Below are 24,116 nucleotides of genomic sequence, written 5' to 3' on the forward strand. Positions count from 1 at the left end.
ATGGTCTGGTTGATGATTTTATACTTTACTACTTACTGATTCTCCCTTAAACACTGTATTGTCAGACTCCAAACTACTAAAGAGAATCACCAAAGTAACTTTTAAGCATTAATGTGCATCTTTATAAATTCCCTACCATAGAAGGGAGTTGAGGGAAATTCGAAGGGGAGATGAACCGAGAGACTATGGACTCTGAAAAACAACCTGAGGGTTTTGAAGGGGCGGGGAGTGGGTGGTTGGGGGAACCAGGTGGTGGGTATTAAGGAGGGCACAAATTGCATGGAGCACTGGGTGTGGTGCAAAAACAATGAATACTGTTACGCTGAAAAGAAATTAAAAAAAAAAAAGAAGAAAATTGTTGTTGAAATATTTGACTTGCAGAATAAAATCATCATTTATGCAAAAAAAAAAAAAAAATTCCCTACCATAGTTTTACCACAAAATTTATAAAAGGCACACTATTTTGTATGTAAAATAAGTTTTTCAAAGTGGCTCCAGTTAAAAGTGAAGGTCAGATACAACCATCTATAGGCTGCTATAAGAAAATAATGTTAGAATTAAAGAGGGTGAAGAGATAAAAAATAAGTAATTGGAAAATGTAGCTCAGTATCTGGCTTAAGAAAAACCCATTTGAGGTTAGAAAATGTTTGGATTTCTTCATAACAATGTACAGGATGTACAAGAGGTAGAAAGAAAAAAAGTCACGTTCACCATGCTAAGGAACCATCACTCTTTCTTCTATCTTCAAGGCTAGTAGCATGGCATCTTGATATCATCCTGACCCTCTGCTTCTGCCGTCACATCTCCTTCTCTCCTTTTTCTTAACCTCCTCCCAACTGCTCCCTTCAGTGATTACATTGGCTCACCCAGAGAATCCCGGTGGGTTTGTGGAATTAGGATATGGACATCCTTGGGGGAACATCATTCAGCCTATCATAGGAAGGATGTGTAAAAAGAATGACAGATGCTTGACAAAATGGCACAGAACCCACCTTGAAGGGGTTCTCATTGGACCAAAGTGAGAGCATTTTAACATCAAAATGTACAGTGAAATTCAACAGGTTGTAACCTATTACTAATACAGGATCCCATAAGTCCATACAGGTTATATAGACAAAAAGGGAAACTCTTTTTTTACAGTAGAATAGGAACAAAGAAGGAATAATGGAAATTTAAGTCACTATCTGACAATCATCATAGTGTAGCTGCTTCAGGTGGGAATTACCAATGAACACTAAGGCTGATGGGTACAGGCTTAACAAGGAACAGAAATACTGGCAAAGTCTCAGAGGATGTTCCCATAAAAGATCTATCAATTATAAAGGGAAAAAATGGTGACTGCAGTGAAGAAAGCTAACAGACTTGAAACTGAATGGAAATAAATAGTGGACCTACTTTAAAGGTGAGCTAACACAAGGAAAGGCCTTACTCTTTAACACTGTGAAGGTCATGAAAGACAGGGCAAGCTTGGGTGACTAACTACTCTAGGTTAAAGAAAACTAAAGAGACATGAAAAGAAATACTCTATAACCACGATCCTGGTTTGGATCCTGAACCATAAAAGAAAAAGGAGACAAAAAATTGCCAGGAAAATTGGTGAAATCTGAATGAGTTTTGTGGATTACAAGATAATGTTGTATCAATGTTAGTTTTTTGATTGGGATAACTACATTCTGGAGAGGAGAGGGGGAAAAGCAAGTGCAGAACAGCACACAGAACTGAGTATTTATATGCATAAAACTACTTCTTTATGTACATATAAATAGAATAGTGTCCTTCTTTGAAGGAAATATACACTAGAGAACTAGAAGTGATAAATCTGCAGCTTTCAAACGGTTCAGAAAAATAAAGATCATAACTGAAGGAAAGAGAAAAGCAAATGTGATAAAATGTTAACAAGTGGGGAAATTAGGTGAAGTTAATTGGGTGTTCTTTTTTTTTTTTTTAAGATTTTATTCATTTATGTGACAGAGAGAGACACAGTGAGAGAGGGAACACAAGCAGGGGGAGGGGGAGAGGGAGTAGCAGGGAGCCTGATGTAAGGCTCGATCCCAGGACCCTGGGATCATAACTTGAGCCAAAGGCAGAAGCTTAATGAGTGAGCTACCCAGGTGCCCCTAATTGGGTGTTCTTTGAGCTATTCTTGCAATTCTTCTGCATCTACAAATGTATTTCTAAATTATATATATCTAGTCACCTTTCATATATATATATATGTACTTCTTCATGTTTGTGTATATATACATATGCATGCATACATATATATATTTGTATGTATATATTTATGTATATGTATATATTTGTGTATATATACATACATATACATATTTTGTATGTGTGTGGATATATACACACACATCATAACACACATAGGCACATGCACGTGCACACACACACACACACACACACACATATACTTCTTCATGTTTAGAGGATTTCATGTAATCTAAAATGTGGTATTCAGAAATTAAGGTGAATTTAGAATACACGAAATGCTCCAAACATGAAGGAGTACAGTTTTTTTGTAGCTGTTTTATTTTTTAAAAGTATAAAATGTCTTAATGCATTATCACAACAAATGCAAACAAAATATCAAAGTTAAAGTCCCTCTTGAATAATACAGATCATCCTCTATCAGTCTTAGAAACAATGTAATGTTTAGGTATATCCTTCTAGATCTTTCTCAATGCAGTAAGAGCTGTTTATATATACACATAGAAATAACTTCAGGCATCAACATAATTGATATACTTGTTCTGCAAGCCAGGTTTTTTGGTTCCACTTAAGAATGTCTTAGCAGTCTTGCCAGGTCAGTACATCTGCTCTATAATTTTTTTCTGTTGCATGCATCAGAACTGATGTTATCATTCTGCTACTACAGGACATTTAGGCTGTTTTGTTTTTTTCATTTTTTTAAACAAATATAAATCCTTGTCATCCTTCATTGTTTGTATATGAGAGTATTTCTGTCAGACAAATAAGGAGAAGGTGCTATGTGTTTTAAAATGATAACTTTGCCTATAAAATAAAAGGACCAAGTTATATTCTCAAAAATAATATGAGTACCTCTTTACAAATACTCCCACCAACAATGAAGAGTGCCAATCTCCCTATATCCCTAATCGCCCCCCAAACAAAACCCATACACAAGAAAATTTTAGCAGAATGTGCATAACACAGCATTGTTTTATATTTCTAGATTATAACTGTGGTTAGGCATCTTTTCATATATGCATTAACCATTTGTATTTTACCTTCAGTAAAATGCCTGATCATAGTCTTTTTATAGGTTTGTGGAAGTTCTTTATGTACTAAAGATGCTGATCCTTTGTTTACCCTATACATGGAAATTTTCCTTCTAGACACTTTTTTTTTTCTTTTAAAGATTTATTTATTTACTTGAGAGAGAGAGAGAGAGACTCCACACTGACTGTGGAACCCAATGCAGGGCGTGATCCTAAGACCCTGAGATCACGACCTGAACTGAAACCAAGAGTCAGACACTTAATCCACTGTGCGACCCAGCCTCCCCCCAAAAAACTCTTTATATTGACTCTCTAGACATTTAAAAAGGGCATATACAAGATCATTTCTTGGTTCATATTCATGTGTTTTATTCTATTTCTTAGCTCTGTCTTTAATAATGTGCATGTGGTATTTTCTGATTTCTTGTTTCTAAAAATTATATTTTTTAATTTGGCTTCTAGGTCCTTTGTCATACAGAAGTTTCACATAAAAATGTAGTTAAATTTACAATATTGGCCTTTGAGGCTGTATTATTTCCCTATGACTGCTGTAACAAATTGCCACAATCTGGATGGTTTAAAACAACAGAAATTGATTCTCTCACAGTTCTGGAGGCTAAAGTCTGAAATCAGGATGGTGGCAGGACCACACTTCTCTCAAGTGAAGACCCTTGGTTCCTGGCAATCCTTGGCATTCTTGGTCTGAAACTGCATCATTCCAATCTTTGCCTCCTTCATCAAAGTCATTCTCCCTCAGTGTCAGTTTGTATCCAAATTTCCCTCTTGTAAGTATATCAGTTATGGATTAGGCCTCACCCTAATCCAGTATGACCTCTTTTTAACTTGATTACATCTGCAAAGATCCTATTCCAAATAAGACCCTTTCATGGTTACACACAGGGGTAGGGCTTCAACATATTTTTTTTTTTTTTTTGGAGGGAGCACACAATTCAACTTCTAACAGAGTCTTTATTAAATATTTTTACATTCATGCTCATAAGAGATATTGGTTTGTAATTTTCTGTTCTTGTAATATCTTTGCCAAATGTTGGTATCAACAATTTTTTATCTTTCTAAAATAAGTTATAAGGGTTCCCTCCTCCTTTGTTTTCAAAAAGAATATTGTTTGATAGAATTCACTGTGGAAGTCATCTAGGTTAGGATCTTGTTCTATGAGAAAGGTTTGAATTAAAAATTCGCTTTCTTTGACAATATAAGGCATCATTTTCCCTCATTTGAAATCACTGCTCCTAAGTATCCAGAATCACTAATAAGTTAGATATTTATCTTATCCTAGTACTATTATAGGTAATTTTTTTTTCTCTGCAGAAGGTTCATCTCTGGAAATTTAAAGGACTTTGCACTTTATCCTTGGTGTTTTATAATAATAGAAAGATGGTGTAAGTGTGGATCCATTTTCATCCATCCTGTTTAGCACTCATATAATTATATGGACCTATATAATTCCTGGACTCTTGTTTTCTACTTTTTATATGCTTCTTCCTTTATTTTGAGTTTCTTTCTTTCCCTTCCTTTTATTCCCCTCTTCAACTATAAGACTGGTATTAGAACTTCTGGACCTAGAATTCATTTCTCCTAACCTTTCTTACATGTATTCTTTGTCTTTTTGCTCTGTAATCTAGAGCAATTGCTTAGTTCTCTCTTTTAGATGAAAACATTGCTCTGTGCTACTCAGCATATCTCTGGAGTTCTTCATTTTCTGGATGTTAATGGATTCTTTTTCTTATTTCTAAGATCCAACAACCTCACTCACCTTTTTTTGTTGTTGTTGTTTTAAATATCTATTTGTTTGAGAGAGTGCAGGGGCAGAGGGAGACGATCCCCAAGCAGACTGCCTGCTGAGTGCAGAGCAGTCTTGGGGCTTGATTTATACCATGACCAATGAGATCATGACCTAAGTCAAACTTAAGTGTCAGACACTTTACTGACTCAGCCATGCAGGCATCCCTTCAGTCATGTTTTGAAAATATTACTTATATATTTCTAAATGTTTATTTTATTCTTTTCTATTAATTTTTGTCTTCTCTGATGTTAATTCTTCCTCTTCCTCTTCTCCTTTTTGAATGCCTAAAATAGTTCTGATGGCTCTTGTAACAAATTATAAACTTGGTGGCTTATATTAAAAGAAATTTACTCTTACAGTTCTGGAGTCCAGAAGTCTGGTATCAGTATCACTGGCTGAAATCCAGGTTTTGGCAGGGCCAATCTCTCTGCAGATGCTCTATTGGAGAATCCATTCCTTGCCTCTTCTAGCTGCTGGGGGCTGCCAGCATTCCTTAGCAAGTGGCCACATCACTCCATTCTCTGCCTCTGTGGTAACATTGTTTTCTCCTGTGTCAGATTTCCCCTTGCTTCTTTCCCTAAGAACCTTATATAAGAACCTTTTAAGAACCTAACTGGCTAATCCAGGCTAATTCCCCGCCCCCCCATTGCAAAATCCTTAATCACATCTGCAAAGACCCTTTTTTCTCCACGTAAAGTAACATTTACAGATTCCAGAGATTAGAACTTGGTATCTTTGAGGACTATTTTCATAGTGTTTATTTTCTTAAACTGTTCAACAATTATTTTTTTTGTTGGGTATTCATCTGTCTTCAAATACCCTACATTCTTATCTCCGCCTACTGCAGTGATCATTCAGAGCAGGCGAAGTGCAAGTATTTAAACTGCTGGGCAACAGGAGGGACTTTCTTCTCAATTTCAGCAAAATATGGAGCTCTGTCTTCTTTGCTTCTAGTATTTCTATTTATTGTTTCTATTTGACAGCAGACACCACTGTTGGCTGTAATTTGCTGCAATTGGGCTTAGATTGTATGGAGCTAATCCATCTTGTTAGATCATCAATTATAACCCAAAAAAGGGGCATCATAGTCATCCTAAGACTCCCTGCCTTTTTTTTTTTTTTTTAGTATCTGCTGACTCTAACTGGGAATATCCAGAAGCTGTACCTACCTTTTTTAATAGTCTCTTTCTGAGTTTACCTTGGCTTCTTCCTTCAATCTAATGTCCAAATGCCTTTTGTCTTTTAGGGTTCCTTATAACTTCTGGGCCCCAAATAGAACTCTTCTTACTTTCTAAAATTTTTACAGTTTTTTTAAACATCATTTTTGGTGTTTAAGATGGTTTAGTATGGTTGTTGGTTTAGTGTCTGACTCTTGGTTTCAGCTCGGTCACGACCTCAGAGGTGTGGGATTGAGCCCCGCATGGGGTTCCATGCTGTGAGCAGAGTCTGCCTGAGATTTCCCCTCTCCCTCTGGCCCTCCCCTCACTTGTGCGTACTTGTTCTCACTCTCTTAAATAAATAAATAACATTTAAAAAAATCACTTTTGGATTTCTTTTTCCCCAAGGAATTTGAGGAATACTCAGAAAGCTAGCTAGAATGTGTATTTCATGTGCACTCTTTGTTCAAATGCCAGTCAACCTTTAAATCACATCTCTTGCCTTCTCCTCACACAACTGCCATTATTATCCTGATTTGTGCCTACTAAATTATATGGCTGAATCTTTCCTAAAGGGCTCATGCTGAAAAATATTTTAATAGCCAAGTAGAGCATACAAACTTCTGATAATGGACATTATCCTCATCTTCTGAAGTAATAGTATTATATATGTATTATATATCTGTGTATATAATACATATATAAAGAGAGAAAATTACTATATATATATATATATATATATATATATATATATAGAAAAGGGACAGAAAAATCACACTGGATTGTGACAAGTCTAAGACAGTATTCTAAAAAACTGCTCCTAAGATGAAAAGAGTAATGTTCTACTTTTTTCCAACACTTGTTAAATATATCTGAACAAAATAATGTTCAAGTAGTTGTGCTATACCAAAGAACAAAAAGATGAAAGGTTTCTTATACAGCTAAGTGCCTTAAGAAAAAACAAAAACTGCTGTGTACAATTCTATTTTTAGAATTAAGAAAACAGCATAAATTTAAGATTGGATCATTCTTAGGTTAACTACCACCACATGTGGCAGATGTTTGCTCTTAAATAGATGCCAACGGGAATATATAGGGAGTAACTCAAATTTAACATTTATAATTAAACTTGAAACTCATTCCAGATCTTCTCAAGTGAGCAATTATAAACTAAATACATTTTGTTTATTTAGAGCCATAAATGGTGAGGTAATTGATACCCTAAAGATATTAAAGAGTTAATAGAACTTCAGATAAACACTAAAAGCACCAGCAGAGCAGTTAGTACACTTGAGTGCTATTCCTGTTATTTCATTTACTTGGGTGTCCCTGAGTCCCAATTTCATTATGTACAACATGGAATGGTTGCATTAGATATGTGTAAGGGATTTTCCCCTTAGTCGTCTTCATGCCATGGTACCTACAGAAAACAGTAAAATGAACACTTACCTGGAAAGGTTTCTTAAGGCTGGAAGTCGGTTTAGGTAAACTTGCTGCCCAGAGAGCTGTGAGATCAATGTGCCAGTGCACCTGTCTCCCATCTGTGGCATAAAGTCATGTCTTTATGTGACCTTGCTAATCAAATTGTGGTCTGTAGTAGTGTTGGCACTCATGGGAGCTTGTTAAAAATCCTGGGATCCACCCAGAGCTACTAAATCAGAATCCATAGTTTAAAGATCCTTACATAATTTATGTACACATTAAAACTTAAGAAGTCCTACTCAAAGAAAATTTCAGCTCTGAATATCAATGAATGTAAGAATCCATCTGTTTTACAGAATATATTTGAAAATATATTTCATAATATTAAATTCCATATTATAGTTAGAATAAAATGAAAACATATTTTTACACAAATTTCTGAAATTTTTGAAATAGATAAATGTTTACTTCTTAATTAGGAAAAGGAAAATATATTTACCTGTTTGTATACCTGTCGCAAGTACATGATTTCCTCCACAGTTCCCAAAGATATTAGCCTAAACACTTTCACATCCCTGCACTGCCCAATCCTATATGCTCTGTAAAAAGATTAAAAACAAAACCAACAAAAATCAAATGAAACAACTTGGGATCAGGAGATAGCTTTAGGATAGAAAAATGGAATGTTACTAAAAATTTTTAAAGATTATTTATTTATTTATTTGAGAGAGAGAGTGAGAGACAGAGCAGAGAAAGCAGGGGGAGGGGGCAGAGGGGGAGGGACAGAGGGAGAGGGACAAGCAATGAGCAGGGAGTCCCATGTGGGGCTCAATCCCAGGACCCTGGGATCCTGACCTGAGCTGAAGGCAGAAGCTTAACAGACTGAGCCACGAAGGCACCCCTGTTACTAAAATATTAATTTAGAAAGAAATGTAGGCACAGTTCATTGTATGTTAATTATATGTATCTCAATGAAATTGTTTAAAATGGGGGAGGGGAAAGTGCAAATTTGCAGCCTTAATTTCAGAGATTCCTGTCTGACTGAATCCCTCAGTTGACTAGCACCCCAGGTATTTTGACATGGACCATAGTGCTATTTAAAACAATAACCCGATTTACCATACTGGTTAATGTAGGTCTAGGCCTGGCAGCTTCACTCAGGTAAAGGCTTTATTGGATGCTATGAATGAAGTCACCTGTTTGGTTTTTTTAAAGATTTTATTTATTTATTTGAGAGAGAGAGAGAATATGAGCAGGAGGAGGGGGCAGGCAGAGGGAGAAGCAGACTTCCCACTAAGCAGGGAGCCCCATGTGGGGCTCAATCCCAGGAACCTGGGATCCTGACCTGAGCCGAAGGCAGATGCTTAACTGACTGAACCACCCAGGTGCCCCAAGTCACCTGTTTCTAAATATTTGTTACAGTCATGGGCTGGGCAGTGAGGATCAGGGGCAAGGCCATACCGCCGCATGCTTGAAACTGTTAAAACTTGGGGGAAATTTAATTTAACCTTGTAAAGTCACTCTGTGTTGTTGTATCTCGTTCTCTCTCTGCCTCCTTCACCCACTGCTCCTCATAGAAAAGGGCTTTACTAAAGAGTATCCCAGGGCCCCACAAATCTTGCAGGTGCAGAGGGGAATGTGGGATCCTGCGGAACAGCACAGCCAGGGTAAGTTACTGCCTTCTCACTTTCATCCTGCAGCCCATATACAGAGGGACTCACAATCCCTTTCTCTCTCACAGTGGAATGGAGTCTTAAAACTTTTTTTTAATGGATCTAAGGAAACGGCTTTTGGATGTGTGCTCAGTCAACTGGTGAATAGGACAGATTCTGTTAGAATATATATTCTTTAATCTACACAGATAAAAACCTTATAACATGTTACTTTGGACCTATGCTTCATCAGTTTCATCAATTAGGAAGAGATATATGTTAGGGGCGCCTGGGTGGCTCAGTGGGTTAAAGCCTCTGCCTTCGGCTCCGGTCATGGTCCCAGGGTCCTGGTATCAAGACCCGCATCGGGCTCTCTGCTCAGCAAAGAGCCCGCTTCCCCGCTCTCTCCCTGCCTATCTCTCTGCCTACTTGTGATCTCTGTCTGTCAAATAAATAAATAAAAATCTTTAGAAGAGATATATTAAGTGATGGTCTTCTTACTATGAAAACAAGTGTTGGGGAACTGTTACAGTATGGAGGTCTAGATCTTCATTTCTCTCCTTGATTCCTCCTGCCAGCATCAAGTAAAGGGCAGGGAGGGAAAGAGAAACGCTGTTCATTTAGTTTTATTGGCAACTAACTTAAACTGAGTATGAAAACATAGTACCCTGGGATAAATAGGATATTAGATTTTAATGGCCCAGATGAAAAAGAACAAGATTACGACAAATGTTAAGATTCAAAAAAAAAAAAAAAAAAAGAGAGAGAGAGAGAACGAGAGAGATTTCTCTGTGGCTTTCATTTAATTATTTTCCTTTAGAGCTGTCAGTGGAGAGAGGCTGGTTAATGTGTGGGCTCTGCAAGTCAGGGTAAGTGAATTCAAATCTTGAAATCATTGGCTCTGACCTTGAACAAGTTACTTCAATTTATTGTGTCGCACCTTCCTCACATGTAAAATGGGTATGATAATAGTGCCTACCCCATAAAGGCTTTGGTGTCAGGGTAATGCTGGCCTCACAGAATAAATTAGGAAGTGTTCCTTTCTCTTCAAGTTTTAGTAAGAGCTTCAGAAGGTTTGGTATTAATTCTTCTTTAAGTGCTTGGTAGAATCCCTTCATGAAGCCATCTGGTCTGGTTTTTGTTTGTTGGCATTCTGATGACTGATTCAATCTTTTTATTAGTTGTAAGGTTTATTCTTATTTTCTACTTCTTCGTGATTCAGTCTTGGTAAGTTATGTTTCTTGGCATTTGTCCATTTCATCTAGGTCATCCAATTTGTTGGTGTACAAATGTTTATAGTACTGCCTTACAATCCTTTCTATTTCTGTAAAATCAATAGTAATGTCCCCCTATCCTTCAGATTTTAGTTATTTCAGCCTTATTTTTTTTTCCTAGTCAATCTAGCTAAGGGTTTGTCAAGTTTGTTGATCATTTTGAAAAAGAATCTCTTGGTTTTGTTAATTTTTTCCCCCTGTCTTTTAGTCTCTCATTTATCTCTGATCTAATCTTTATTAACTTCCTTTTGCTAGCTTTGGGTTTAGTTTGTTCTTCTTTTTCTAGTTCCTTAAGGTATAAGGTTTGAGTGTTGATTTCAGACCCTTTTTTTGAAATGTGTTTACTGCTATAAGTTTCTCTTTGCACTTCTTTCACTTTTTACCATAAGTTTTAATACACTGTATTTTCATTTTCATTTTTCCTAAGATATTTGCTAATTTCTCTCATAACCCATTGGTTGTTTAAGAGTGTACTGTTCAGGAGTGGTTATTTAAGAGTGTAATTTTAAAAAATTATTTACTTTAGAGAGAGAGAGTACGAATGAAGGTGGGAGAGAGGCATAGGGAGGGAGAAAGAGAATCCCAAGCAGACTCCACACCCATGTGGAGCCCTACTTGGGGTTCAATCTCACAGCCCAGATATCATGACCTGAGCTGAAATCAAGAGTTGGGGCACTTAGCTGACGGAGCCACCTAGGCGCCCATCATTTTTTTTTTTTTTTAAGAGAGAGCGTGCACAAGTGGGGCTAGATAATGGTGGGGGAGCCAAGAGGGGGAGGAGGGATAGAAGAGGGAGAGAGAGAATCCCAAGCAGGCTCTATGCCCAGTGGGAGCCAACTCAGAGCTTCATCTCAAAACCCTGAGATCATGATCTCAGCTGAAATCAAAAAGTCAGACACCTAACTGACTGAACCACCTAGGGGCCCCATTTAATTTCAACATATCTGTGGATTTTCCAGTGTTTCTTCTGCTGTTTTCTAATTTCATTTTATTGTGTTTGGAAAAGAAGTTGTAAGGTTTCAATCTTTTAAAATTTATTAACATGTTTTATAACCTAACATATGGCCTATCATGGAGAATGTTCTATGTACACTTGAGAAAAATGTGTATTGCGCTCTTGTTGGAAGGAAGGTTCTGTACATGCTTCATAGGTCCAATTTGTCTATAGGGCTGTTCAAGTCTTTCCTTCTGGATCTCCCGACTGGATATTCTAAAAATTATTGAAAATGGGGTATTGATGTCTCCTACTGCTATTGTAGAACTATTTCCCCTTTCAATTCTGTCAATATTTGCTTTAATATTTTAGAGCTCATTTGTTTGGTGCATTTATGTTTATAATTGTTATAGCTCTGGATGAGTTAAATCAAGAACTATCATTGTGCTTGGTAGACTCCATCAGGGAATTATATCATTATATACTATATATCATTGTGTATTATCCTTTTTTTATCTTTTATAACAGTATTCAAAAGTTTATTTTGTCTGATATTAGAATAATCATGCTACTCTCTTTTTTATACTATTTGCATGGAATATCTTTTTCCATCCTTTCACTTTCAACCTCTGCATGTCCTTAAACCCAAAGTGAATGTCTTATAGACAGCATATAGTTGGTATATGGTGTGTTGTTGTTGTTTAATCTATTCTGCCAATCTGTATCTTTTGATTGGAGAGTTTAACCCAATTGTAACCCGACTACATTTAAAGTAATTAATGAAGGGCACCTGGGTGGTTCAGCTTCAGCTCAAGTCATGATTCCAGAGTCCTGGGATTTACCCTGCCTTGGGCTCTCCGCTCACCTGGGAGCACGCTTTTCCCTCCCACTCTGCCTACTTGTGTTCCCTCTGTCAAATAAATAAAATCTTTATTAGAAAGCAATAAAGTAATTAACAATACAGAAGGACTTACTTTTGCTATTTTATTTGTTTTCTGCAGGTCTCATGGTTATTTTTCCCCTTATTTCCTCCATTACTGCCTGCCTTGTGTTCCACGTTATATTTTTAGTGACAAATTTTGATTCCTTTCTCATTTCCATTTGTGTATAGTCTACAGATAGTTTCATTGTGAAGATTATATATAACATCCAAGACTTACAACAATTTATCTTAATGATACCAATTTAACATCAATTGCATTAAAAAAAAAACCTCCTTTACAGCTCTGCCCCCCACTTTTATGCTGATGTCACAAATTAAACATTTACATATCATTTATTCATTAACACAGATTTATAGTTTTATGCAATTTGTCTTTTATTTCTTTTTTAAAGAATTTTTTTCTTTTTTAAAGATTTCATTTTCAAGTAATCTCTCCACACCCCAAGAGCAAGAACTGCATATTCTACCAATGGAGCCATCCATGCACCCCTGTGTTTTAAATCCTATAAAAAGTAAACTTACAAACCAAAATTAAAGTAATACTGGTTTTTATATTTTCATAGGGCCTTGAGTTACTGTTAAGAGTCCTTTAATTTGAACTTGAAAGTCTCTTCTTAGCATTTCTCGTAAGGCAGGTCTAGTGATAACAAACTCAGCTTCTGTTGTCTTAATTTCTCCCTCATTTCTAAACGACTGTTTTGCTGGATACAGAATTCTTGGTTGATTTTTTTTCCTTTTGGTACTTTAAATCTATCATTCCACAGCCTTCTGGCCTATAAAGTTTCTGTTGAGAATCTGCTAGTATTCTTACTGGGGATCCCTTGTATATTACAAGTCATTTTTTTCTTGCTGCTTTCAAGGTTCTCATTCTCTTTGTCTTTAACTTTCTAAAACTTGATAACATGTCTCAGCGTAAGTCACTTTGGGTTTTCCTACCTGGAGTTTGTGAAGCTTCTTGTATTTGTATATTCATGTCTTTTCCCAAATTTGGGTCATTATTATTTCAGTCATTATGTCTTCAAGTAACTGTCCTTTTCTCGCTCTTCTTTTGGATTCCTATAATATGTATTTCAGTCTATTTGATGTGTCCCATAAATTCCTTTAGTTATGTTCATTTTTCTCTGTTGTTTTGGTTTTGGTTTTTGCTGTTGTTGTTTTGATGGGTGTTTTGGTTTGGTTCTGTTTTGTTTTTTGCTTGTTTCATTGTTGTTTTTGTTTTTTATCCTCAGATTTGTCTTCAAGTTTGCTGATCCTTGTTTTGCCTGTTTGAGTATGATGAGTCTTTCCAGTGATTTTGTTGTTGTTGTTGTTTACATTCAGTTATTGTATTTGTCAGGTTCAGAGTTTTTGCTTTATTTGTTTTTTATATATAATTTCTATCTCTTTGCTGATATTCTAATTTTGTTTATATATTGTTTCCCTGATTTTCTTTATGTCTTTGTCCATAGTTTCCATCCAGCTCTTAGAGTTAGGACAGTTGTTTTAAACTCTTTGTCACCTAAGTCCTATGCCCATGTTTCTTCAGGGATAGTTTCTGGAGATTTTGTTCCTCTGTCTGTACTAGGTTTTCCTCTTTCTTTAAATGTCTGATGTTTTTGTTTTGTTTTGTTGTTAAAAAAAAAAAAAATGGCCACTTGATAAAATAGCCACTTCTAGTCTTTAAAAGCTAGTATGGAAAACACACATTAATTAGCAGGGTATATCTTAAGTCTTAGGAGAAGATCAGGGTAAGGATTAAAACCTACTTTGGTCATTTCTGGTCATATGTCCTGCCTGGGTCTGTGTATATGTGCGTGCTTTTAAATGTCTTAATTTCCCAAAGAGTCTCATTTCAGTGTCTTCTCAGAGCCTTAAACATATTCTATCATATTCTTCTACTGTAATATCATGTACCAGGGATAGAATCCCACTGCAGCTTTCATGCACCATGGGGCCTATCACTGCTTTCAATAGCTTCTGCTAGTCTGAGATCCAAACTATGCTACTATTCCTCCTCTAAGCACTGTCAGGTGAAATTGAAACAATTCCCTTTGGCAGCTTACAGATAGGTTAGAAAGTTGCAAAGGTGTTCCATACCTGAAAGGGAGGGAACTGGGAATTTGTTGCTTCCTCCTGGTTGTACTGCATTAGAGAATGGGGCTGAGGCAAGAATGAGTAAAGATGCCATGAAATTTCCCAGTTTTGAATATAGCTTCTTCTTCACTGGGAATTTGTTTAACTAGTATAGTTCTCTGACTGAATTAAAGGGATCCAATGAAGTTATTTTAATCAGTCTCTGTTTTTTTTAATCCACCCATAGGGAAACATGTACCTAGAGCTTCTTATTCTGCCATCTTGCTGGCATCACTTTTTGATTTCCTCTTTAATACAAGAGTTATTTAAAATTATAGTTAAAAAATCCATATGGCTAGATTTTTATTAGCTACAAGTTCATTGTTATTTTCTAGGGTCTTTTGACTGGAGCCATGTAATCTAGTCCTTGTGATTTATATTAAGATATGTAGTCATTTAAAAGTATGCTCTAAAATGAAAGAATGGGTATTTTCAGTTGTAATATGGTTATATACATTTATTAAATTCAAGGCTAAATAACTGTTATTTAAATAATTTATATATTTTCTTTTTTTTGCCTAATCCATTAATTTTTGAGAGAGGGATATTAAGTTTCCCATCATGATTGTGGATTTGTCCATTTCTCATCATAAAAGAGTTTTGGCTTTGTTATGTTCCTCATTGATTGTTCCCCATTTTTTTCCTTAATGCATCTTGCTTTGAAGCTTGATGGCTTAATATTAATATTGCCACTCTTACTTTTTGTTACTATCTCCCTAATTAGATTTTTAAGTATATTTTTATTTTTAACCTTCTATGTATTTTTCAATTTTATATATAGTAGTAAGCATAGACCTGAATCTAACTTTTCATTTTAACTTTCTTTTTTTTTTGTTTGTTCAAATAAGGAAGTTTTAGCCCATTCATATTTATATTTAGCCTTATTTCTTACAGTTTATGTTTTGTATTTGCCATGCTTTTTTAGTTTCTTTCCCTCTCACTGCACATACCTCACTGCACATTCCTCTCACTCATATTTCTAATCCTTTACTGAAATAATCACATTTTCTCAGTGACTTTTAAAAAAATTTATTTTGGAAGTTCTGTTTGATTTTATTTCTAATTTCCAATGTTTCTCTAAGTGGATTTGGGAATCAATTGTATCACAATCACCTTGGTTAGTTTTTTTTTCTTAAGATTTTATTTATTTGAGAGTACACGTGCATGAAAATGAGCGGTGAGGGGTAGGGAGGTGGGGTGCAAAGCAGAGGGAGAGGGACAAGCAGACTCCATGCTGAATGCAAAGCCTGATACAGGGCTCAATCCCACCACCTGGAGATCATGACCTGAGCCGAAATCAGGAGTTGAATGCCTAACTATCTGAGCACCAGATGCCCATGGGTAGTTTTTAAAGAACTATGGTGAAATACATGTAATATTTACCATTTTAATCATGTGGGGTTTTTTTTGTTTGTTTTTGCTTTTGTTTTGTTTTGTTTTTGAGGGAGCAAGAGTGCATTGAAGTGGGGTGTGGAGGGGCAGAGGCAAGGACAGAGAGAATCTTAAGCAGGCTTCATGCCCAGTGTCAGCAAGCCTGACACAGGGCTCAATCTCAAAAGCCTCAGATCATGACCTGAGACAAAATGAAGAGTCAGATGTTTAACCAACTGAACCGCCCACACTCTCCCCATTTTAACCATTTTTAAACATACAGTTCAGGAGCATTAAGAAAATCCACATTGTTTTACAACATTACCATCATCCATCTCCACAACTTTATCATCCCAGACAAAAACTTTGTACCCATTACACAGTAACTCCCCATGTCCTCCTTTCCCTAGCCACTCATAAACACCATTCTATTTTCTGTCTCTATGAATTTGGCTATACCAGATACAATCATATAAGTGGAAATATACCATATTTGTCTTTATATATCTGGCTTATTTCAATTAGCATGTCTTAAAGGTTCATCCATATTTTAGCATGTAACAGAATTTCATTCTTTCTTTTTTGTTTTTTAGAAGCTACATGAGATGGTGGGTATTAACTAAACTAACTGTGGTACTCATCGTATAATACACGTAAGTCAAGCCATTATGGTATAGCTTAAATTTATAGAGGGCTGTATGTCAACTGTAATTCTATAAAACAAAGAATTTCATTCCTTTTAAGGCTAAATATTTCATTTTATGTACAGAATACATTTTGTTTATCCATTATCAGTGAACATTTAGGTTACTTCTACCTTTTGGCTACAGTGAATAATACTACTATAAACATGGTTGTACAAACATCTTTTTGAGTTTTTGCTTTCAATTCAAAATGCGGAAATTCTATACTTAATCTTTAAAACATCACCCTATTGTTTCCATAGAAGCTGCATCATTTTATATTCCCAGCGGCAATGCACAGGGTTCTAATTTTTTCATATCCTAACCAAGACTTGTTTTCTATTTTTTTTCAAGATTCTACGTATTTATTTGAAAAAGAGAGAGAGAGTGAGCGTGCACAAGCAGGGGGAGCAGCAGGCAGAGGGAGAAGGAGAAGCAGACTCTCCACTGAGCAAGGAGCCTAATGTGGAGCTTGATCCCAGGACCACAGGATCATGACCTGAGATGAAGGCAGGTGCTTAACCTACTGAGCCTACTTAACATACTGAGCTACTACTATTTTTGGTAATAGTTATCCTAATGGTCATGAGATTGAGCCCTGCCTAGGCTCTGGGCTGGGCATGGAGCCTGCTTAAGATTCTCCCCCTCCCTCAAACCCTCCCCAACCCCACTCACACACACAAGCTCTCTTAAAAAAAAAAAAAAATTATCCTAATGGGTTGAAGTAATATCTCATTGTAGTTTTGATTTGCATTTCCCTAATGATTGGTAATATTGAGCACCTTTTCATGTTCTTATTGGCCATTTGTATATCTTTTTTGGAGAAATGTCTATTCAAGTCCTTTTCCTATTTTTAAATTGGGTTTTTATTTTCTGGTTCTTGTTACCGAGTTTTAGAAGTTCTTTATATATTCTAAATGTTAAGTCCTTATCATGTATAATTTGCAAGTGCTTTCTCCTGTGGGTTGTTTTTTACTCTGTAGCTATTGTCCTTTGATGTACAAGCTGAGGAGTTTCTTAAAGTGGAAACTGTAGATCCCCACACTACACCTACAGAATTAGAATACCAGAAGAATGGGGGCATCTGGGTGGCTCAGTGGATTAAGCTGCTGCCTTTGGCTCAGGTCATGATCTCAGTGTCCTGGGATCGAGCCCCGCATCGGGCTCTCTGCTCAGCGGGGAGCCTGCTTCCCCCTCTGTCTCTGCCTGCCTCTCTGCCTACTTGTGATCTCTCTCTCTGTCAAATAAATAAATAAAATCTTAAAAAAAAAAAAAAAAAAAAAAGAAAAAAAAGAATACCAGAAGGATGGAGCTTGAACATCTGTGTTTAAAAATCGAACCAAGTGATTATTATGCCTAACTCTCCTAGTTGTTGCCCTTAAATTTTTTGCTAAAATTTAAAAACAATTTTTGGCATAAATCTGAAAACTAAGATATTCTAATTCTTTTTTGATGAAATATAGATTCAAACACAATTATCCCCACCTCCAGTATTTTATTGAAATTATATGGAATTTTAGTTTTTGATTCTTATTTTTTTTTTAATTTTACTTTTTTACTTGAGAGAGAGAGAGAAAGCACAAGCCAGGAGAGAGGCAGAGGGAGAGAGAATCTCAAGCAGACTCCCTGCTGAGCAAAGCCAGATGCAGAGCTCGACTCAGGACCCTGAGATCATTACCTGAGCCAAAGTCAGACATTTAACTGACTGAACCACCCAGGCACCCCTCTTATTAATTTTCTTATACCATCCTTTCATATTTTTGAGAATTCTTTCTTTAAAACTGCATTAAGCCTCTTAACTAAACCATTATTTAGTTATTTAGACTTAAATATAAATTTCTTTGTTCCTAGATGTCAAGAGTTGTTTTATTTTCCTTCACATACTGATATTTTAGCTGATTATAAAGTCAAAATTATTTTCCTGCAGATATCATCATATGAATTTTGTCACTTTGACAACTTCAGTTGTGTTCCAGAATTCTATATGCAGATGAAAAGTCTGTTCTTCAAACTCTGCTCGGCTGAAATGAATATGATTTTATTTCTTTGTTGGTAACCTGTTTTTTCTTTTTGTCTTTATTTTATAAATAATCTTCTCTCCCTCTTTCTCACTCTGGCATCATTTAGCCCCTTTCTTTATCTCTGGAATTCAGAAATTTCACCACTATGTGTATTTTTTCTCTCCTGCCCTGTCATTGTGTTCTAAAATAATCATTCCTTTTATTTTCCATATCAATCTCCACTTTCAGTCCTCTCCACTTTATTACTTAGACCTTGAACTGAATTATTTGGCAATAGTTGTAATTTCTAAGAATTTCTTTTTTTTTTTTTTTCTTAAGATCTTATTTATTTACTTGAGAGAGAGCTAGAGCGCGAGCGAGCAAGCAGGGGGGAGGAACAAAGAGAGAGGGAAAAGTAGATCCCCCACCGAGCAGAGAGCCTGATGTTGGGGTCATGACCTGAGTTGAAGGCAGGTGCTTAATGGACTGAGCCATCCAGGTGCCCCTAATATCTAAGAATTTCTATTTTTATCTTCTATGCACTTCTTTACATGGTGCCCCATTCTTATTTTATTTCCTTCAGGGTCTGTTTCTCATCTTGGCCTTTTTCTTTCATACTGCTGGTTTTATTAAACTATCTTATAATTCTTTTTTTAAAAGGTTTTATTTATTTAAAAGAGAGAGTATGAGCGAGAGAGAGAGGAGAAGCAGACTCACCTGCTGAGCAGGGAGCCTGACATGGGGCTCGATCCTAGGACCCTGGGATCATGACCTGAGCTGAAGGTAGTCACCTAACCAACTGAGCCACCCAGGCACCCCCATCTCATAATTCTTAATTTTCCATTCATAATTACAAATGAGGAACTGGACGGACTGTATAGGAAAGCTGGTCTGGATTTCCAAACAGGTACATAGGTCTATTTAATCATTCCCCCCTTTTTGCGTTCCACAGAGATCTGGGATTACTTTAGGTTCAGCTCTGCTTTATGATCTGGTCCTAATGTCCACTGCAAAAACCTCTGTCAGTCTGATTCCCCACTTATTTATAAAATTTATGAAATAAATCTTTCACATTTGATCAAGGGGCATCTGTTGTAGGCCAATTCCTCTTTATATATGGAGTGTAGGAGAGGAAATGGTTTTAGGATTAGCACATTAATTAATTTCCCACAATTCCATCTGGTCTCTTTCTACATCCTATAGTTGCTGACCCCAAGCTTGAAATTTCTCTGTGCTCTCCTACTGACTTTGGACTGTGGTTTTTCTCTGCTGGTTTCTTGATCATACAAATTCTGTTTACGTTCTGTCTTCTAGAAGTTTCTCAAAACTTCTGATCTACTAGTAGTGACCTTCCCTCTCTTCCAGCAGTATTATGGGTTTGTTCCTTCTTAAACCAGTCCTGTCATAATAATGGGATTTGGGGATGTACAGAAAATAAACTGCTATTCTCAGGCTGCCATTTGGATTCAGATTCAGGGTTATACAATTTTTTTTCACAGGGTTTTCTCTATCTTCTAATCATAGTAGCAATCTAATAGAGTCAAAAAGGAATATTTTTAGATAAAAAGTACTTGTTAAATTTTGTCAGTATTATACCTGTCAATTGCTTGAAGATCATTGGCTGGATTCCAAGTAGGATCAAATAATACAACAACATTGGCACCAACAAAATTGAGGCCTAGTCCACCAGCCCTAGAGGAACCAGAAAGGGGCATATTAAAAGAGCAAAAACATAACTGTTGCCCTCTAATTCAATTGTGCCAGGTTTCTGTAACCAAATGTAATGTAATGTTTTTACATTAACATCATAAAAATAAGAAGATTACAACACAAACACGCCAAAACCAAAATAGCTATGAAATATCATTTTTCTACCATTCTAGAATATCCCTTTAAAAAACTGACCATTAAAGCCCACATAAGTAGGTTGTGCTGGTTTTTTTCATTTTTTGGCTATTCAAATACTATGCTATACAATTCTCCTCACATGCATTCTAAAAATTCTAAGAATAGTCCAGCTAAATAAAGCAATATAGCCATTTTTAAAAGTCAATACAGGAGTAGATACACTTCTTATTCTTCCTACTAAGTGCAGCTAAAAATCCCTGGACATCATATATAAAATAAACATAAGACTCAGAAAGGTAGAGAGAACAAAGACATGCTAGGGAGTATATGAACTTAGGAATGATATGGCAATGAGTTCTCCAGCTGTCTTTTTGCCTAAAAATCCCAGATTGGGTTCTGAAGAAATGCCAACAGTTGAGACAAAAAAGCCCCAAGAAAAGCCTTCTTCCTTTAGCCAAAGAACCAGGGAACGTAATGCCTTTTAAGACAGAAAAATGTTAGATAATAACCAGACTATTGTAAACACCATGGAAAAAAAAAATCTATGGTCCCACTCCCAACCTGGTCAGTAAAGGCTGAGTGAGGAGATTAGATCTCCACCCTTGCCTTAATGGGGTGCCTCTCATCCACACCCAGAGGGTGTCAGAGAAAACAGACTGAGGAGCTGGGGATGTTCCTTTACGCTCAGCTATAACCAAATCCCCTCTGTGATGTCAGTGGAGGCTGTACCGAACATTAATGAAGTGCCTCACTCTTAGGATGTCAACAGAAGCCAAGCAAGAAACATGGATTCCCATCCCTATGTGGCTGGCATGGCATCTGCCTAAAACAGAGGGAAAAAGCCCCACGGTAGATAAGCTCAAAATAAAAAATTACAAAATGTGTGAAGAAACCATCCACCATAAGCAAGAGCCGAAAGAAAAACAAACAGAAGGATTAGCAGCCCCAAGTAAAGGAGTTAGCAGAGCAAAAAATGCCATTCAAAAAGAGATTTAAAAAAAATTAAAATTACTAAAGAAATGAAGGCTAGAAACCATAAAGAACAAAATATAAGTAAAAACAATTAGGCAGATCTGAAAAATATCACTAGGACTTTTAAACATGAGAAAATGCGGTCTTTAAAAATTCAATGAATGGGTTAAGTAACAATTTCTAATATAAAGAGATAATTAGGAGCTTTCTGGTAAATCTCATCAAATTAGATGGTGTGAGCAGAAAAGGACTGAGATGACTGCTTGTCATGGGAAGTTCTGTACTATTTGAACTGTTGTTGAAGTTGAGTCTGAAAAACATTATTTAAGAAATCAAAAATGTTTATTATATAGGAAATTAAGAATGCTTGTGTGTACTTTATAAAACTTAACTGAAGACAATATTCTATGTTATTTAATGCTCTGTGGGTAAGGAAGTGCTCATGTGAGAAAGTATTTCTTGATTCATTCACAGGAAAATGAGAATCTAGAACTTTTCTCCTTATGACTTCATTGCAAGAATATGAGAATAACTTAGTTCTCAACAGTGGCTCACTCATCATAAACATGATTTTATTTCCCATTTTAAGTAATTATTGTGTTGACTTTTTACATTTTACGTATGTTTGTTTTTAAAGTCCTCTGAAATTCTTTTTGAAAGATAGTGGGGGCAGATCTATAAAATACTTACATATTAGATGTCAAAGTAAGGATTTGTTACTCCCAAAAAGGGATTATTATGTTTATATTGGCTTAACTCTTTCTCTAAAGTGTGTATGTTCTTTAAAAGGTTTTATTGAGAGATTCATAAATAGGTGTTACAACTGATTTAACTTCTATAAAACCTATTAATGTGGAGTTGCTGAGGATGAGGTAGGTAGACAGAGGGAGGAAGTACCAGGCCCACTAAGCCCAGTGGACTCTCTAGGGCTCCTTGAGCACAGTTTAAAAATACTGCTACACATGATTCTCAGTTATATGATTAATAACTTGATTATTCAATTAAGTCTGGCTGTTCTGACCACAAGACATGAATAAAAACACTATCACAGAAAATTCCTGGGAGGAAACATCCATTTCTTTTGATTGTTATCTTTATAAACCCAGACATATAAGGAGAATTCAGTGATGATAAGAAAATTGAGAGAAAAGGTTAGGTAAAACTCAAGATATTGTTATTTCAGTTATAATTAATAGCATTTTTGCTGCTTCTCCTTAAAGCCAAATAAAACAAAGCAATAGAAGCATAACCACTGAAAATTAGTCCAGTAATAATTTTTAAATTACCCTAAATCTTAAAAGCAATTAGATAAAAATCAAGTTATCAAATTTTATTTTCTTACATTGTGGATACTAGGCAAATGTTAACATCTTGTGTACTGTTGAACTCTTTCACAATTTTGAGTCTTTCTTCTGATTTCGTACTTCCATCAAGTCGTCGGTACTCAAGTCCAGCCGCCATACAGTATTGCTGCAGAACATCAAGCAACTACAGAAAAGATATGAAGAAAGGCAAAGACAAATTCATGGTGTAATAAGTTTCATACAATTATAGAGATAAGATTTACTAAGTATTAATAATTGCTGCTTACAAATTCTTTCTTACAATTATAAGAGCAACAAATATTTTCCTAGCTTCTGGCTAATGTATTTCTTCCTATTATCCTGAAACTGACTCTAAAGTTCACCAATGCTTGTCTTAAAAAAAAAAAGAAAAGAAAAAAATCAACCTTTTAAGGAAAAAAAGAAATCAAACTTTATTTTTTTAAACTAAAACTAAATAAAAAGAAAAGTATTGGCCAATTTATGTAAATAACTTTCATTATTTGTGCTATTTTCCAGGTTCTAAAATCTCTTAAGTGTCTTGAATATTTTAATTATAGCAAAAACATAAACAGAGAATTAAAAATCTATCTTTGAATCTGCTATTTGACAATAACCTTGGTATCTTTGAGATTTAAGCGTCTTCTGTTTTAAAAGTTGCTTATCTCACTATAGTATGTATAGGAGAGAAAATGTGGCTGGACACATATGTCTCTTAGGCTTTGTGCCTCAGAGTTAGTGCTGGGCCAATCAAGAATATACTTCAGAAGAAACTCACCTTGGTGGAAAAGGAGAAAAGAAGTATTTTATCTTTGTTTTTCCTGCAATGATTTAAAAGCTGCTGAAGGACCTGGAAATGAACCACAGAAATCAACCACCAGTGAAACAGTTCCAACTAAAAGCACACTTTATACATATAAACATCACTTGAGTTTTTCTTAAAAGTTATTTTTATACAATATAACCTCACTCCTCTTTCCTAATTCCCTTCATTTTTGCCAACTTAGAGAAATAAAGTATTAGATATTACATGAGATGTTATTCATCATCATATTGTCAATAATGAGGTAAGGTTCCCAAAGACTTTTGTTTCATCTCATCTGGTTTTAATAAAAAGGAAGCATTTTAGATTATGGGATGCATTTAAATGAATTAATTTAATTTCTAAAGCACACTTTCTTTATACCTACAATATGTTCAGAAACTAAATTACAGAACAGCATTCCTTTTAGGAAGTATTTAAGTTTTTTCTAGATAGATGTAATGAAATGTGTTTAATTACATTTAAGTTCTAAAAGTCTTGATATTTATTTTCTTAAAATAATCAGTCACATATACACCTCTTCTCATTTTATCCCTTCTGCTTCTCTATTTACA

At 35.7% G+C, this 24,116-nt stretch overlaps 1 protein-coding gene and 1 long non-coding RNA gene across 5 annotated transcripts in view; one reads left to right on the forward strand and one right to left on the reverse strand.

The window, feature by feature from the left end:
* LOC131812949 (uncharacterized) overlaps positions 1–23,768 on the forward strand; it is a 28,774-nt gene extending 5,006 nt beyond the window's left edge. The window contains exon 2 of the long non-coding RNA XR_009346561.1: positions 22,822–23,768. This is a non-coding gene — a long non-coding RNA (uncharacterized LOC131812949). The remainder of the gene's footprint in view (positions 1–22,821) is intronic.
* The window catches only part of ERCC6L2 (ERCC excision repair 6 like 2), a 135,026-nt gene that overhangs the window by 44,821 nt on the left and 66,089 nt on the right, over positions 1–24,116 (reverse strand). For all 4 annotated transcript variants that reach the window (XM_059143004.1, XM_059143006.1, XM_059143005.1 and 1 more), the window contains 4 exons: positions 23,518–23,589; positions 22,760–22,905; positions 20,194–20,289; positions 8,128–8,227 (listed from right to left, as the gene is read on the reverse strand). In XM_059143004.1, coding sequence (XP_058998987.1) covers positions 8,128–8,227; positions 20,194–20,289; positions 22,760–22,905; positions 23,518–23,589 — 414 coding nt within the window. The remainder of the gene's footprint in view (positions 1–8,127; positions 8,228–20,193; positions 20,290–22,759; positions 22,906–23,517; positions 23,590–24,116) is intronic.

This window comes from Mustela lutreola, chromosome 12, assembly GCF_030435805.1.
Source record: "Mustela lutreola isolate mMusLut2 chromosome 12, mMusLut2.pri, whole genome shotgun sequence".
NCBI lineage: Eukaryota > Metazoa > Chordata > Mammalia > Carnivora > Mustelidae > Mustela > Mustela lutreola.